We start from the raw sequence: 13,177 nt of genomic DNA, 5'->3' as shown, positions 1-13,177 counted from the left end.
GAAGAAGCTGAAGGGGGAGAACAGGAAAATTTAGGTGGCAGAAGAGACGATTGGGTGGAAGATACAGGGGGGAAATGAGATGCAGTTGAAAGCATAAACTACTGTGTTCAAGAACTGAGAAGTGTCTGTTTATTAAATATATTATTCTATATTACTGTACAAGGATAGCAGTAATTACATTTCATTAAAAACTACTGGTTTAAATAAACACACATTCGCAGTTATTTTGAAATTATCTAATGAGAAGAATCTTTCCTGAAACATGTGCAAAATTCAACTTAAACAAAATTCCAGCATTTTGAAGTTGATGGCTCCAGTGCAAATATTTGATGGCATGTGCAAGTTTCTCGATCCAAAAGGCACTGCTAGTAGTCTTACATCTTATATGTGCTATGGATTTCTTACTTCATGCTGACAGAATCCAACATACAAAGGCTGTGCTGCTATTCCGCGCCTACATAAGAAAAAAGATTGATTTTGAGATAACAAATAGTAATTTCGACTTGCCCAGCTGTTATACTGAAACTATAATTTATTGTTGTTACCCACCCTGAGACCTACTATGCAGGGGAGGACAGGTTATAAATAAGACCAACAAAGTTTTATTCTGAGTATAAGCTTTCATGTGCACACACACTTCTTCAGATGCCACACGGGAGCTTATGCCCAGAATAAAGCTTTTCTGGTCTTAAAGGTGCCACCGGACTCAAACTTTGTTCTGCTGCTTCAGACCAACACAGCTACCCACCTGGATCTACTTAGCTGAAGAAAGACTTCATGTATTGTCATAATTTGAGAATGCGTGTATAATTTTCAGTTTCCAAAAATACTAGATTTTCACTAAGTATAGGAGGACAGAGCAGTTCTGACATGTAGGTCTGATTTTACTTTGCCCCACACAAAGTTGCCATCTGGAAAGGGCCTCTATAAACAGAAAATGTTGATGGGAAATAATTTTGAACTCTCACCCAAACAGGCCCTAATCAGCTTACAGTTTAAATATATCCCACCTATTAAAGTCAGGTACAGAGTTCTGTTGTTCTACATCTCCTAAAGAAGCTTTACCAAATATTGTAATATTTGTTTGGACCAGGCACAATACGGTGAAGCTGGGATTGTCAATTGACAGAAATGGGGGAGAGCATAGCATCTCAGATGTTACTCTCCGTTCCTATCCCAACCTTAAAGCTGAGAATGAAGTCTAATAACAGGTCCCAGACACTCCTGCTAGGCAGTGTTCCCTCTAAGCCATGGAGTTGTGTGAGCAAAAATGCTACTTTGTGAGCCGCTGGCATGAAAGTTGGTGAGCGAGCCATTTGGCTGCTGCAGAAATCAGTTTGCTCTGGAGCCCTTCTTCCTGAGCCGAGGCAAAAATGTGTGAGCCGGAGGCTAGAAAACTGTGAGCTAGCTCACACTAACTTGGCTTAGGGGGAACACTGCTGCTAGGTAAGGGACTCACCACCTCAAGGTGCACCCTAAAAAATACTGGAAAACACAGGTTGTTTCCTCAGGAGAGACCCAGTAGCAGTTAAGGCCTGGTGGAACAGTGAGAAGATGTATACTGCAGTACTGGACTACAACATATTCAGTTACCCCATTTCTTACCTAAGCATGCGACAGCGATGTTCAACTAGTCTGTTATAAGCATCTATAAGATCAGTCACATTTTTACTACTCCAGAGTCTCTCACCAATAGCACTTGCCCGAGGCCTGGTGTTATAAGAGGGGTAAGAAAAAGAGTTTAAAAATGGAAAATCTGAAGAATACAAAATTTACACTCAATCTTTAAAAACTGAATTGGATTCCTTATCAAACTGAGTGAATGTCTGATTTTCTGGGTGAAAGAACAAACCAGGAACAACTATGTGCCCTTTGAGGCGAGCCCTTACAACAGTCATGCATTGTTCAATGATGTTCTGTCTACAGGGCTTGGTTTACATCCATGATTGTTTTCCCCAGTGACACTTAGTCCTTCAGCTGGAAAGTTCTGGACATCTCGTATTCAATAAAGTGATCTTGCTTAGAATCTTAACATATGTCTAGAAACCAAAATCCTTTAAAAATCCTAAGCATAATTTTACAGCACAAAAGACAATGAAGTGTGCATGGCTTTGACATATGTTCCCTAAGAATGCAATGATGTGATTAACATACATGTTCAATTTATTATAGCAACCTATTGGGAAACATGCTTCTTCAAAAACCATGAATGAGAATATTTGTGTTACAAGGGGGAATGTTAAAAGTACTCTTAAGTGTGCCTAAGTGGAAAATAAACCACAAGGATTACTCTCATGAAGTATTATGGGGTAGTGACCCAAACTCCTTGAACAGGTCTCCCTGGAAGTTGAGTGCAAATGATGTCAACTATAAGAGCAGGTTCAAGATAGATGAACAGATCCAGACTAAGTCAGCAACTTCCATTTATTTGCTTTTCATGTGGTAGACCCCCCCCCCTTTGTCATTCCTCCATATCCCATGTCCCCCAGAAGCAGCTTTTTGTGGAAACACTGGGATGGAGGAGGCAGGAAAGTCTATTCTGCCATTGGAAAATTTAGTTTGGGTCCAACCCCAAATGCTTACAAGTCTCCCCAAGGGTTTCCCTCTCAGTCTTTGAAAAACAGATCCCTTTAAGACTACTGGTGCTCCTTACTATGCAGCCAGCTTCATGCGAGGGCATCTTTGTATTTCTTGTTGATTTGAATGACATCCTTTGGTCATAAGTCCATAGATTAATATGACAGTGGGGCAATGATATAGTTGTTTGCATACTATGCAATTACCAAATGGCCGTTCTCAGACAGTATTCATTGGGGGACAGGCAAGGTAAGGGAGAAACTGGTCTCAAACTCTCGCATAAGATAGTGTTAAGATGCTGTTGCAATAAACATTACATTAAAATGAAAACTTGTGATTAAAATGTCCAATAAGCAAAGAACTATACCAGAGTCTTGGAATGAGATTAGTTGCATCTACAAATTCTCCCCATAGACAGGCTTCTCCTCCAAGTACCAGGTTTTTCTGTGATTCACACCCTGTGTTTAAAGAAATAGAAATGATATGAGTAATATGATTATCACCATTAATGAAGCAAGTATTGTACAGCCAGACGTTCTCAGGGTATTCCAAAACAACTATTAGTACTAGTTGATCTCAACTGTTCTCATATTGAACAGCACTGGAAAAATCTAACTGAGCACAGAGCGTGAGTACTGTAGTTACATATTACAGCTCAATATGTTTTCTTAACTTTAATCAAATGGCATTATCTGTTTTCCTTCAGCAAGAACAGAAATTAAGAACAGGAAAACATTTCTTCCCCATGATTAATGTAATAAAAAAGCAATATGATTTTCCAAACTAAGACACAAATTAGGATAAACTAGATTAACTTGGGTGAGACGAAACTGGATAAATACCAGATCACTTATTTTCTTAAACTGGAAGGTACAGCAGCAGGTCCTATAATGATTACATTGAAAGAAACAGGATTTAACCTTGTTTAATTTTGATTACAGCATGCCCAAAGAGCAGACTTAACAAACCAAGGAAGCTGAGTGGTTCGACTTTGTAGTATTTCATCCAGTCTTGGCCATAGCTAATGTAGTCTAGGTACCAAGGTGCTGCCAAGATCGCAGAGAGTCCCTCTTTTGTTACTTGTCTTAATTCCTCTTCATAGTTGTTTCCCATCCAGACTTCAACAACTGAATCTGCTGGTAGCTAACAAAATGATTGAAAGACATGGGTTTCAGATAACATGTAAATAAGCATTCTAGGCACAACAGTACAGCTCGAACCTTCTCGTTCTGTACAATGCAAGTTACTTGAGTTCTAAGTTCAAGCAGAGAGGAACAGCTACATAGACTCAGACAGGTTAAACACAGACCACCGCCCCCGCCATTCCACACAATGTCAGATTAGGATCAATAACATCTGCATTCAGCCCAGTGAAGATCCCTGTTATGTGAGCATTGCACCCATATTAGGAAGGCTTGTCCTTTGAGTATTTATAGCCTAGTTTGCTAATGATCATAAAAGTCCTTTGGGTTTAAGCATGCCATTTTTATAAATAATTTGCTTTACCTGTTTCTTTTCTGAATGCAAAACCATATTTAAGGAAATACCATAACAGATCATAACATCAGTTTAACAAGTTTCAAATTATTCTGTTAGACTACATCCTAGACAATGAGAACCCTTTAAAAATTGCTTTGGCACAATTAGATGCTTTAGAGAACTAGTTCTGGCTTCAGAAATGCACAAGTTAGAAATGAGAAAACTGACAAAAGCTGCATATATGATCTTCATCATACAATGTAGTTCTGTGATCCACACATCAGTTACTTCTTCCTTGTACTGTAAATTTGCTTGTTTACTGTTTGGATAAAAATCAGCCCTAGATTAGTTCACATCCCAAATAGTCGGGATGTGAGTACTCTTACACATAAAAAAACCCCTTTCAAATTACTGCAAAACAAATAAAACCATCTCTGACCATACCTCTGCTCCATTATCAAATACTTCCTGCCAGACTATGGATTTCTTGTCAACTGAGGATACAATGTCTAACATTCTAGAATAAAGAAATAGAAAAGCATAATTTATTGTTAAATTGTTTCTACAGCCTGACAATGATGCTGAATTTAGAGACATTGTAATGTATTCACCTTCGAAAGAGTTTATAAAAATAATGGAACTTCTCATTTAGAACTATTTATTTTCTGTGTATATCTTGTGTTGTGCTCGAGAGACAGATGTCTTGTGCACCATATTAGTATATTAATGTATTTGAGCAGCCATTGCCTTTCTGCAAATTCACTGTTGATATTTTTTCCATGGAAACCCAACACAGTATGTAGAATGTGTTGTTATGCTTCACTTTGTTAAAGTGAAGTAATCTTAGTACTACATTTGTTCTCCACCTATCTATCACAGAGCTTAGAGGAGAATCACAGCTAACAACCATAGTTAGGCTGAGAAATGGTGTTTGTCCAAGTCTACCTAGTGTGTTTCTAACATCCAAATTCAAAGTTCTAGTCATTGCATCAATCTGCTTGTTTAAAATGTATCGTGTGTTGCCCTGACATGGACAGTCCAGGCAAGACCAATCTTGGAAGCTAAGCAGGGCCGACCTGGGCAAGTACTTGGATAGGAGACCTCCAAAGAATACCAGGGCCAGGAGGTGGCGAAGCCACTTCTCTGAATGTCCTTCACACCCCAGTAGGAGTTGCCAGAGGTCGCCATAACGTCCAGGCTCGGGCGCACACGCACAAATTCAAAAATACCAAAAATAAAATGTATAGTGTGTTTATAAAATGCTTTTTAAAATACATATATTAAATTATTTATAAAGGTAAATAAAATGTTTTGGGATTCTCACATGTAAGTAGTCAGTGCTGTTAGGGTATTTTGTAGAGGAGTGATTAAAATCATATGCTGAAAGTTAGAACTGGTAAGAAAAACTGAACATATATGAAAAAAGCACTTCATTTGTACTCAGTACTCATTACAATTTTACAATTTTGAAAGGTAGGCCGGTATTATCACTATCCCAGTATAAGTGGGAAGCTGAGCCAGGGGCAGGGATATGGCTTTAATAAGGCCAGGCACAGAATTCTACACTAGGCAGATATTTGGACTAAACCATGGTCTTAACATCAGATCCTAGCAAAAATGGCTAATCAAATGGTATAAATGTTTGCATTGAATCTATTCCTACAAATACCTAACCTTGTTCAGATAATATAAGCCATCTCTGACACTATTTGTTTATATCGTATGTGTGCTCCAGGATCTCAAGGAGTTGGATCCAGACTAATGTATGCGGTTCCGCAGGGCCTGCAAGACGGAGCACTTCCACCAGGCTTTTATATAGGGGCCGCCACTATCACTACCACCACTATCAATGGTGGAGATAACAACGGAGTTAGGGGAGGTCCTCGGAAGATCTGCCACAATCTTGCATGGCACTGATACTGCTGGACTGGCCTTGGACCATTGATCCCAATGAATATCACCCCAATGAAAGGATTGATACCATCTTCGGAGACCATCTTGTTTGTATGGAGCACTTTATTCTTGTCTTGTTGTTATTTAATGGTCTTACTGTTTTATCCTGTTTTTATGTATGGGCTTGTGCCCTCTTGTAAGCCGCCCTGAGCCCACTCGCGGGGAGGGCAGGGTAAAAATGTTAACAATAAATAAATAAATAAATGTTTCTACAGCAGCCTAAAATGCCTCCTGAAATCTGTTCCTGGAAGCCCTCTGCTCCACGAACAGGATTTTGAGGGGCAGGGGGAATCAACACCATCTGGTTCTCTAGTGGTAGTCTGCTATCATGGATTGGCCAATGTACTTTAAAAAGAAATTGACATAAATTGCCTCTGCCAGTACGTGGAAACTAACAGCGTAGATTTGTTAGGAAGAAAACACATAAGAATGGAAACAATTCTGACAGTAGAGCTATTTTAAAAACATACAGAGAGTATCTGAAGTATGCAGAATTCAAGGAGCAAAGCTTCTGGAAAAAATCCCTTCCCCTAAAGCCTCCATCCACCCCCATTCTTCCTGATTAACTTTCTCTGGTGGTTCTACTTTTGTCCCAGTCAACAGGCATCAAGGGGAAACAAAGATAAAGAGATCTATCTGTTTTTGTTGCAGACTTGAGGTCAGATCTGTGCTGGCCTCTGTGGTCTCTGTGTTATATGTGTGCTTGAGACTGAGGACCTCCACAGTACTGAGTAGATGCAAGCATCATACTTAAAGTTTAAAACCACAAGAGATGTTCATTCCTCTTAGAAAACAAGATTTATTGCCAGATCTATTACAGTGGTAATTGAGAGAGAATGCAGTAAGGAATCTTGCTTGGAAGAGAGAGAAACTCACTTATCAATGTAATAGGATTCCAGTTTTGCATAGGTATACCAAATTCCTTGCTTCCTCACAAACTCTTTCACATCAGGGTTGGATCTCCTATAAAGAGAAGCATAACCACATTTTTTGCAAAAGCCATACCACTAGTGCATAGTAAAAGTCTGGGTCACTACCAGTTCCAGAATCCCACAATCTGCAAACGCATGTAGAAATCAGGAGACTCATCCCCCATGCTAAGCTATTTTTGACAGAAAATGGTTGAAGACAAGGGGGGAAAACAATGCTCACCCTCTGTAATGGATTGGGAAAGTACTGTGCCTTTGGCAAGAACAGTATCTTATCCACCTAAAGCATTCAGTTCTGCAGCATATTAAGACTACAGTCAGCACCCCTGCCTTTTCAACAGGATCATACACAGAGGACAGCCGCATCAGTGGCTGGTAGCCACAACAGCAGCCAGAGTCTACATTCCCAAACACCACCGGCCACCTATAGTAATACAGGAGTTTCATAAAGCTCCTGTTTTTGCCACCTGCTTGGAACAGCCCCCCTCCCCCCCCAGGAGGTGGTGGAGACTGCCAAGCACCTGGTGGATTTCAACACACAGCAGGTCACTAGTTCTGCAGACTACCATGTGGTCTCTGAATGCTGAGGTTGCATCTTTGACTATCAGGTGATAGTCAAACCGCCCAATACACCCCTTTCTGACCACTGTCTATTAAGAGGTTACTAAACTGTAATGACCAATATGAACAAGGAAAGAAGCTGTAAGTATGGTAGGAAGGTGGTAACATGCTGGCCTGTGATAAACTTCTGGCTTCCCTTCCCTTATTTAAATGCCAGAAGTGGCAAGTGCCGAGTAACCTTACGTCCAACCCCAGGCGTGAGGCATTTATGCATTTCACGGCATCATCATAACCACATTCTAGAAATGAGGGCTATGATTTTAAGAATAATTATGGCAATTGCTATCAGACAGTACATTGTATTCCTGGGCACAATTCAGGAAAAGTGACGTATGTGTGACTCCTACTATTTTACTAATTCTTTCTGTACTTTCATAATACACACTGTGCTCTTACATTTATCTCAAGTTTTTCCAAGAGACCTCATTCCAAATCGAAGCAAATTAGAAATTCTGCAGTTAAGTCTGCAAGTGGCAATGCTCTTGCCAATCTGAGCCCACGCGTCTTTCCCCAAAACAGCTTTCCATGTGCAGATCAGGAACTCTGGGAGTAGACCTGATGCACACATAGAACTACAGTAAGGGTGTGTTCACTCAAGGGGCTCTGTGGATCCCAAGTCTGTCACTATCTCTATCGTGGTATAGATCTAAGACAAAGAAATAATTTGGACTTTTAAAGGTCACACGTTACCAACAACTGAAGTCCACTTCATCTCCTCCTAAGTGGATGTACTTGTCAGGAAACACTGTGCTAATTTCCTTGAATAATTTAGCCATGAAATCATAAGTTGAATTCAAAATGGGGTTTACGGGTCCATAAGAGCCACTCGGACGTTCTCCATTGTAGCATGGTGTGAGGATATCTCTATGTCCTTAAACAAACATACACAGGATATCCTCAGTGGATGCACATTAATTTTAAACCATATAAAGTCATACTCCCTATCTTAGTTTTTAAAACCATTCCAAAACCTTAAATATTTTTTCGACACAATCAAGAAGAAGAAGAGATTGGATTTATACCCCGCCCTTCACTACCCAAAGGAGTCTCAGAGCGACTTTTAAACTCCCTTCCCTTCCCCTCCCCACAACAGACACCCTGTGAGGTAGGTGGGGCTAAGAGAGCTCTGACAGAAACTGCTCTTTTTCAAGAACACCTCTGACAGCACTATGGCTTGCCCAAGGTCATCCAGCAGCTGCAAGTGGAGGAGTGGGGAATCAAAGGTTCTCCCAGATTAGAGTCCACGCACTTAACCACTACGTGAATGTGAACAATGTTTTTCAAACTCTTAACGATGCACACAGCAGGGTGAATATAATTTTCCAGGTTTCAGATATGGAAAAATGTGACTCAGAGGGTTTTAATTTGCGTTATACCAGAGATCAACGCCTTCTGTTCTGAATTCAAGGCTACTTGAAAGGTTGTTTCCATTTCCTTGAGCTTCCTAACCTTGATCATTGGCATACAGCATACAGTATTTCATACCAGATCTATTTTACTATAGCACGTAGAGTTTCTTGTCTATGTACAAAAAAGGTACTTAGTAACCAAATACAAAGGCTGACAGCAGCAATAATAATTTTTAAAAGCTCATCCATTTCAGGCTGTGGTCGGCTGTTTCACAACTCAATCCAAACAAAACCTGGAAGGCATTTAAGTTACATGTAGTGTGTACTACTTTGGATTTAAATTGTTCTAATTCTGCCTTTGCATTCCATTAGAAATTTGCTTCATACTGGTTGGATGAAACTCTTTTGCTGGACTATCTCTACTAGCCTTTTCACTATCAGTATCTTGTTTTCAGAATAATATGTATCTTACCTTTTCCCCAAGACTGTGTATGCCCGGGGGTATCAAACTCTGGGAGGACTCTGATGCCACGTAATCGAGCATACTCTATCACCAGACGGACATCGGTAGGAGTGTAAATGTGATTGTAAGAATAGGACCCCTGTGAAAAATGGCCACATGTATTAATTATTTTATATTAGAATACCAAGAAAAAAACACACCCCAATGAATTGTAGTTGAAACCCAAGAGTACAGTCACATTACATCCATCAGAAATTTATATAATCCAGTGCACAGAACACTGTGCAATTGTTTTTGATCCTCACAATGGGATACATGATTTCTTTTTCACAAAGGTGAAGTGATTTTGACTGAGAGTGACCTGCGCAAGGCTTGTAGTGAGCTTCACATTGCACTGGATAGTTAAAATCTCCAACAGCAACACTCCAATTCCCTATTCATTACTCTTGTGGGCTGCCACATACATTCACCTAGGTGGCTTAGGTGTATAGAAAGTATATAGGCTGAAAGGCAAGGATGGGAGAAGCCTGCAGTTTTGCAGGTACTACTTGAACTAGAAGTCCAGTGAACACAGCCCAAGACCTAAGGTTCCAAGGCCAGAAGGTAAAAAAATAAATTTTTGAGACAGGTTTGCTCCGAAGTTAAAGCCCACATTAGTCTATGTTACAAAGTGGATAGTGAAAAACGAAGAGAAACTGAAAATCAGTAACGTTATCTTGAGTAAATTAAAGAAATAACTGAAGAAACTGGAGGGTGGGCTTCAAGGCAGAAGTAAAAGCTGAAATGTCTTGAAAATAATTAATTTTCTTTGTTTTTGTAGAGTTGCAGCCTTTGACCATTTAACATATTAATGTGATTCCCAGATATCCTCACCAATTAGTTGGTAGGGAACTTGAGATCATCAGGTCTGTTACAGCTGTGCTTCTGGGACACTTCTGATCGACTATGAAGCCTGACTGGCAGTTCTGGAAAAGACCTTGCGATACTGTGGTCGTTCTAGGCATCCAGGAGCAGCGACCAATAAACTGTTTACATTAACAACCATGACTCATTATGTCTTCTAAGTAGCAACAAATGTATAATATTAGTGTTCCAGTTCCCCAAAAGCTTTTTTTCTTTTTCAAGGCAAGGAATTTCCAGGAGTTTCCACATGACATTTACTCACCGTAGCACTCAATTCAGGAAAAGTGATACTCTGGTAAGGAAAGGACTGGTCGTCTACAATATGCCAGTGCAAGACATTGAATTTGTTGAAAGCCATGGCATCCTGCAACACAGAAAGCAAGACTGTGTTTTGGTCCATTTGTAAGCAAGCCATTTTTAAAGAGGGGCGTTTGCCTATCACTTAACAACGCCTAGTTCCAACAGCTATTTGAGTGCCATAAGGTAATGATCTCAGCATTGCTTGACCACCCCCTACATATCTTCTGAATATTGGAGAGCACAAGGAAACACAGGGCAGGAAGCAAGGAAGATCCGGCTGAGTCTCTTTCTCCTCTACTTCTCCCAAGTACTTAAGGCACAAAGGCACAAGCAGAAGAGCTCCTGTCCTTCAGCTCTGAGCTTGGGTGGAGGACCTGCGTGGCACCCAGAAGACTCTCCTACTCTTTCCCATTCGATTCTGTTGTATTTCCCCCCTGTATTGTTAGATGCTTTGGGTCCCCACTGGAGAGAAAAGCAGAATATAAATAATATTTTAAATAAACAGGCAACAATGATTCCAATTATATTTGCTTCCTGCAAATGCCCTCAGGATGCTTTTCTCCCTTACCACCCAAGGCGCTATGTTAAAAAGCAACCAGTGAATGTGATTGCAATAGAGCAGTATAGATGCCAAAGTTGTCATTCGAGGAGCTTTCTAGATGCTGTAGTTCATCCAGCAGAGGGGTGTATACCCAGACAGATGTCTTCCATGCACGAAATCCCATTTGTGTGTGGGTGGGACCACTGCTACTTCTCAGTAATCAAACAGGGAAACTGGTTTGCAAGAAAATGGCCATTATTTGTCTCATCTCAGCACAACTATATTTATTATTTATTTTTTAGATTTATACCCCGCCCTCCCTGAAGGCTCAGGGCGGCTAACAAGATGGCATGAATGCCAACATTAAAACAGATAAAAACAGGATAAAACAATATAATACAATCGAATAAAATATTGGTGCTCTAGATATCACGTCAATCATTTATCCCAAGATGGAGTTAATCCCAAGCCAATGTATGTTCCAGTAGCACGGTCATCCCTTCTCAATCCAGGGTTGTCTCGCACCCCGATGGTACCCACATGGATGGCTGATCCCCTATTGCCACCCTTTGTCCCCGACCTTGGAGAAAAGAGGCAAACCACTGAAGGGCAAGCCCCTGAATCCCCACGTCGGTGAGGCGGCAGGCCAGTAACTGGTGGTCGACCGTATTGAACGCGGCCGACAGATCTAATAACACCAGTGCCGCCACACCACCTCAATCCAGATGCCTATGGAGGTCGCCAGTCAGGGCGGCCAGCACCGTCTCCGTCCCATGACCCGGGCGGAAGCCGGACTGGAAGGGATCGAGGACAGAAGCATCATCCAGAAAGCTCTGTAGCTGTAACGCCACCGCCCTCTCAATAAGTTTGGCCAAATAGGATTAGACAAATGCAAACTATAGCACAAGCTTTGCTGCAAAAACAGCTCTTATGCTAGTCATGAAGGTCAATAGGGGTAAAGAGGGAGATTTGGGTCCTGGCAAGCCTTTTCCCCCGGTGTCTTTTTCCTAACAGAGTAAATGTAAAATCAAAGAACTCCCCCAGGAGACCAATTCATGTTGAGAAAATTGTTTGGATGGAATGGAAGGATTAAACCCAGCAATGGGGTCCTGGTACCCTCCCACCAAAGCTGCTTAATACGTATTTAAAGAGACAGGAAAGCTGATCAGTGAACTCCAGCATCTCATGCAGGTTGGCCTTGAATTCCTCTATATCAAACATTTCTTGTCTCTTCATATACTCAATGCACTGTTATATTTTCTTGCATGAATTTGGAATGTGGAAAAGAACATAAGCAAAAACCTATATAACTGATTCATTATGCAACATTTGGGACAATGGCAAAACCAGCTGTAATGCCAGTCTAAAGCACACAGTATCCACACTAGTTGTTACTAACACGCAGAATAACATTTCTCCACCTGCCAAATTTTATAAAGCTCCGTGTACAGAACAGAATATACAAACTAGGCTTAAATCCATTATGTACAATATATCCAGTGCAGCTGTAGTCTAAGTTTATGTGACATCAGCCACAGCCAGCAATGGGAGCTCTGGACACACCAGGGCTTGACATATTGCAGGATGAATCATTTTGTGGCTCTCAAGATACCTGTTAACTATCTCAAGTGACCTTTCTCCAGTAGGGAAGTAGACAGCTAAATTTACAGTATTGTCTACTGGAGAAGGCTGTGAACAGGAGGAAAAGAAGTCTGACTCAACTGCCAACTTACCAAATTGTTCAGGATACTTTTCAAGGGTAGAAAATGCCTTGATGTATCAATTAAGATTCCTCGATGAGCAAATCTTGGGAAGTCAGTAATGTCAGATGCATTGATAAAGAACTATGAAAATAAAAAGAAAGAAGAGCATTTTTGGGGTAAGGTACTGCAGCAAACACAGGAAGAACAGTGCATACCAGCATGTACCCTACTAACAGCATGGCATATTTATTTACTGGCAATTTCCACCAGCTCTCTCTTACCAATGCAGATTCCTACTTTGCCCCCTATGCTGCTCCTGAGGCTCTGCTGACCCCCAGAAACAAAATTTGAGAGGGCTC

The 13,177-nt window shown here is 40.8% G+C and overlaps 1 protein-coding gene across 1 annotated transcript in view; it reads right to left on the bottom strand.

The window, feature by feature from the left end:
- Positions 1-129: 129 nt before the first annotated feature.
- Positions 130-13,177, bottom strand: part of HEXB (hexosaminidase B (beta polypeptide)) — a 20,264-nt gene continuing 7,216 nt past the window's right edge. The window contains exons 5-14 of the mRNA XM_015420322.1: positions 12,849-12,959; positions 10,537-10,638; positions 9,381-9,510; positions 8,250-8,430; positions 6,886-6,972; positions 4,501-4,573; positions 3,546-3,720; positions 2,945-3,035; positions 1,606-1,710; positions 130-454 (exon numbers count right to left, since the gene is read on the bottom strand). Coding sequence (XP_015275808.1) covers positions 391-454; positions 1,606-1,710; positions 2,945-3,035; positions 3,546-3,720; positions 4,501-4,573; positions 6,886-6,972; positions 8,250-8,430; positions 9,381-9,510; positions 10,537-10,638; positions 12,849-12,959 — 1,119 coding nt within the window. The 3' untranslated portion in view covers positions 130-390. The remainder of the gene's footprint in view (positions 455-1,605; positions 1,711-2,944; positions 3,036-3,545; positions 3,721-4,500; positions 4,574-6,885; positions 6,973-8,249; positions 8,431-9,380; positions 9,511-10,536; positions 10,639-12,848; positions 12,960-13,177) is intronic.

Source organism: Gekko japonicus, unplaced genomic scaffold, assembly GCF_001447785.1.
Source record: "Gekko japonicus isolate JY-2015 unplaced genomic scaffold, Gekko_japonicus_V1.1 scaffold412, whole genome shotgun sequence".
NCBI lineage: Eukaryota > Metazoa > Chordata > Lepidosauria > Squamata > Gekkonidae > Gekko > Gekko japonicus.
This window is presented reverse-complemented; position numbering and strand designations above follow the sequence as displayed.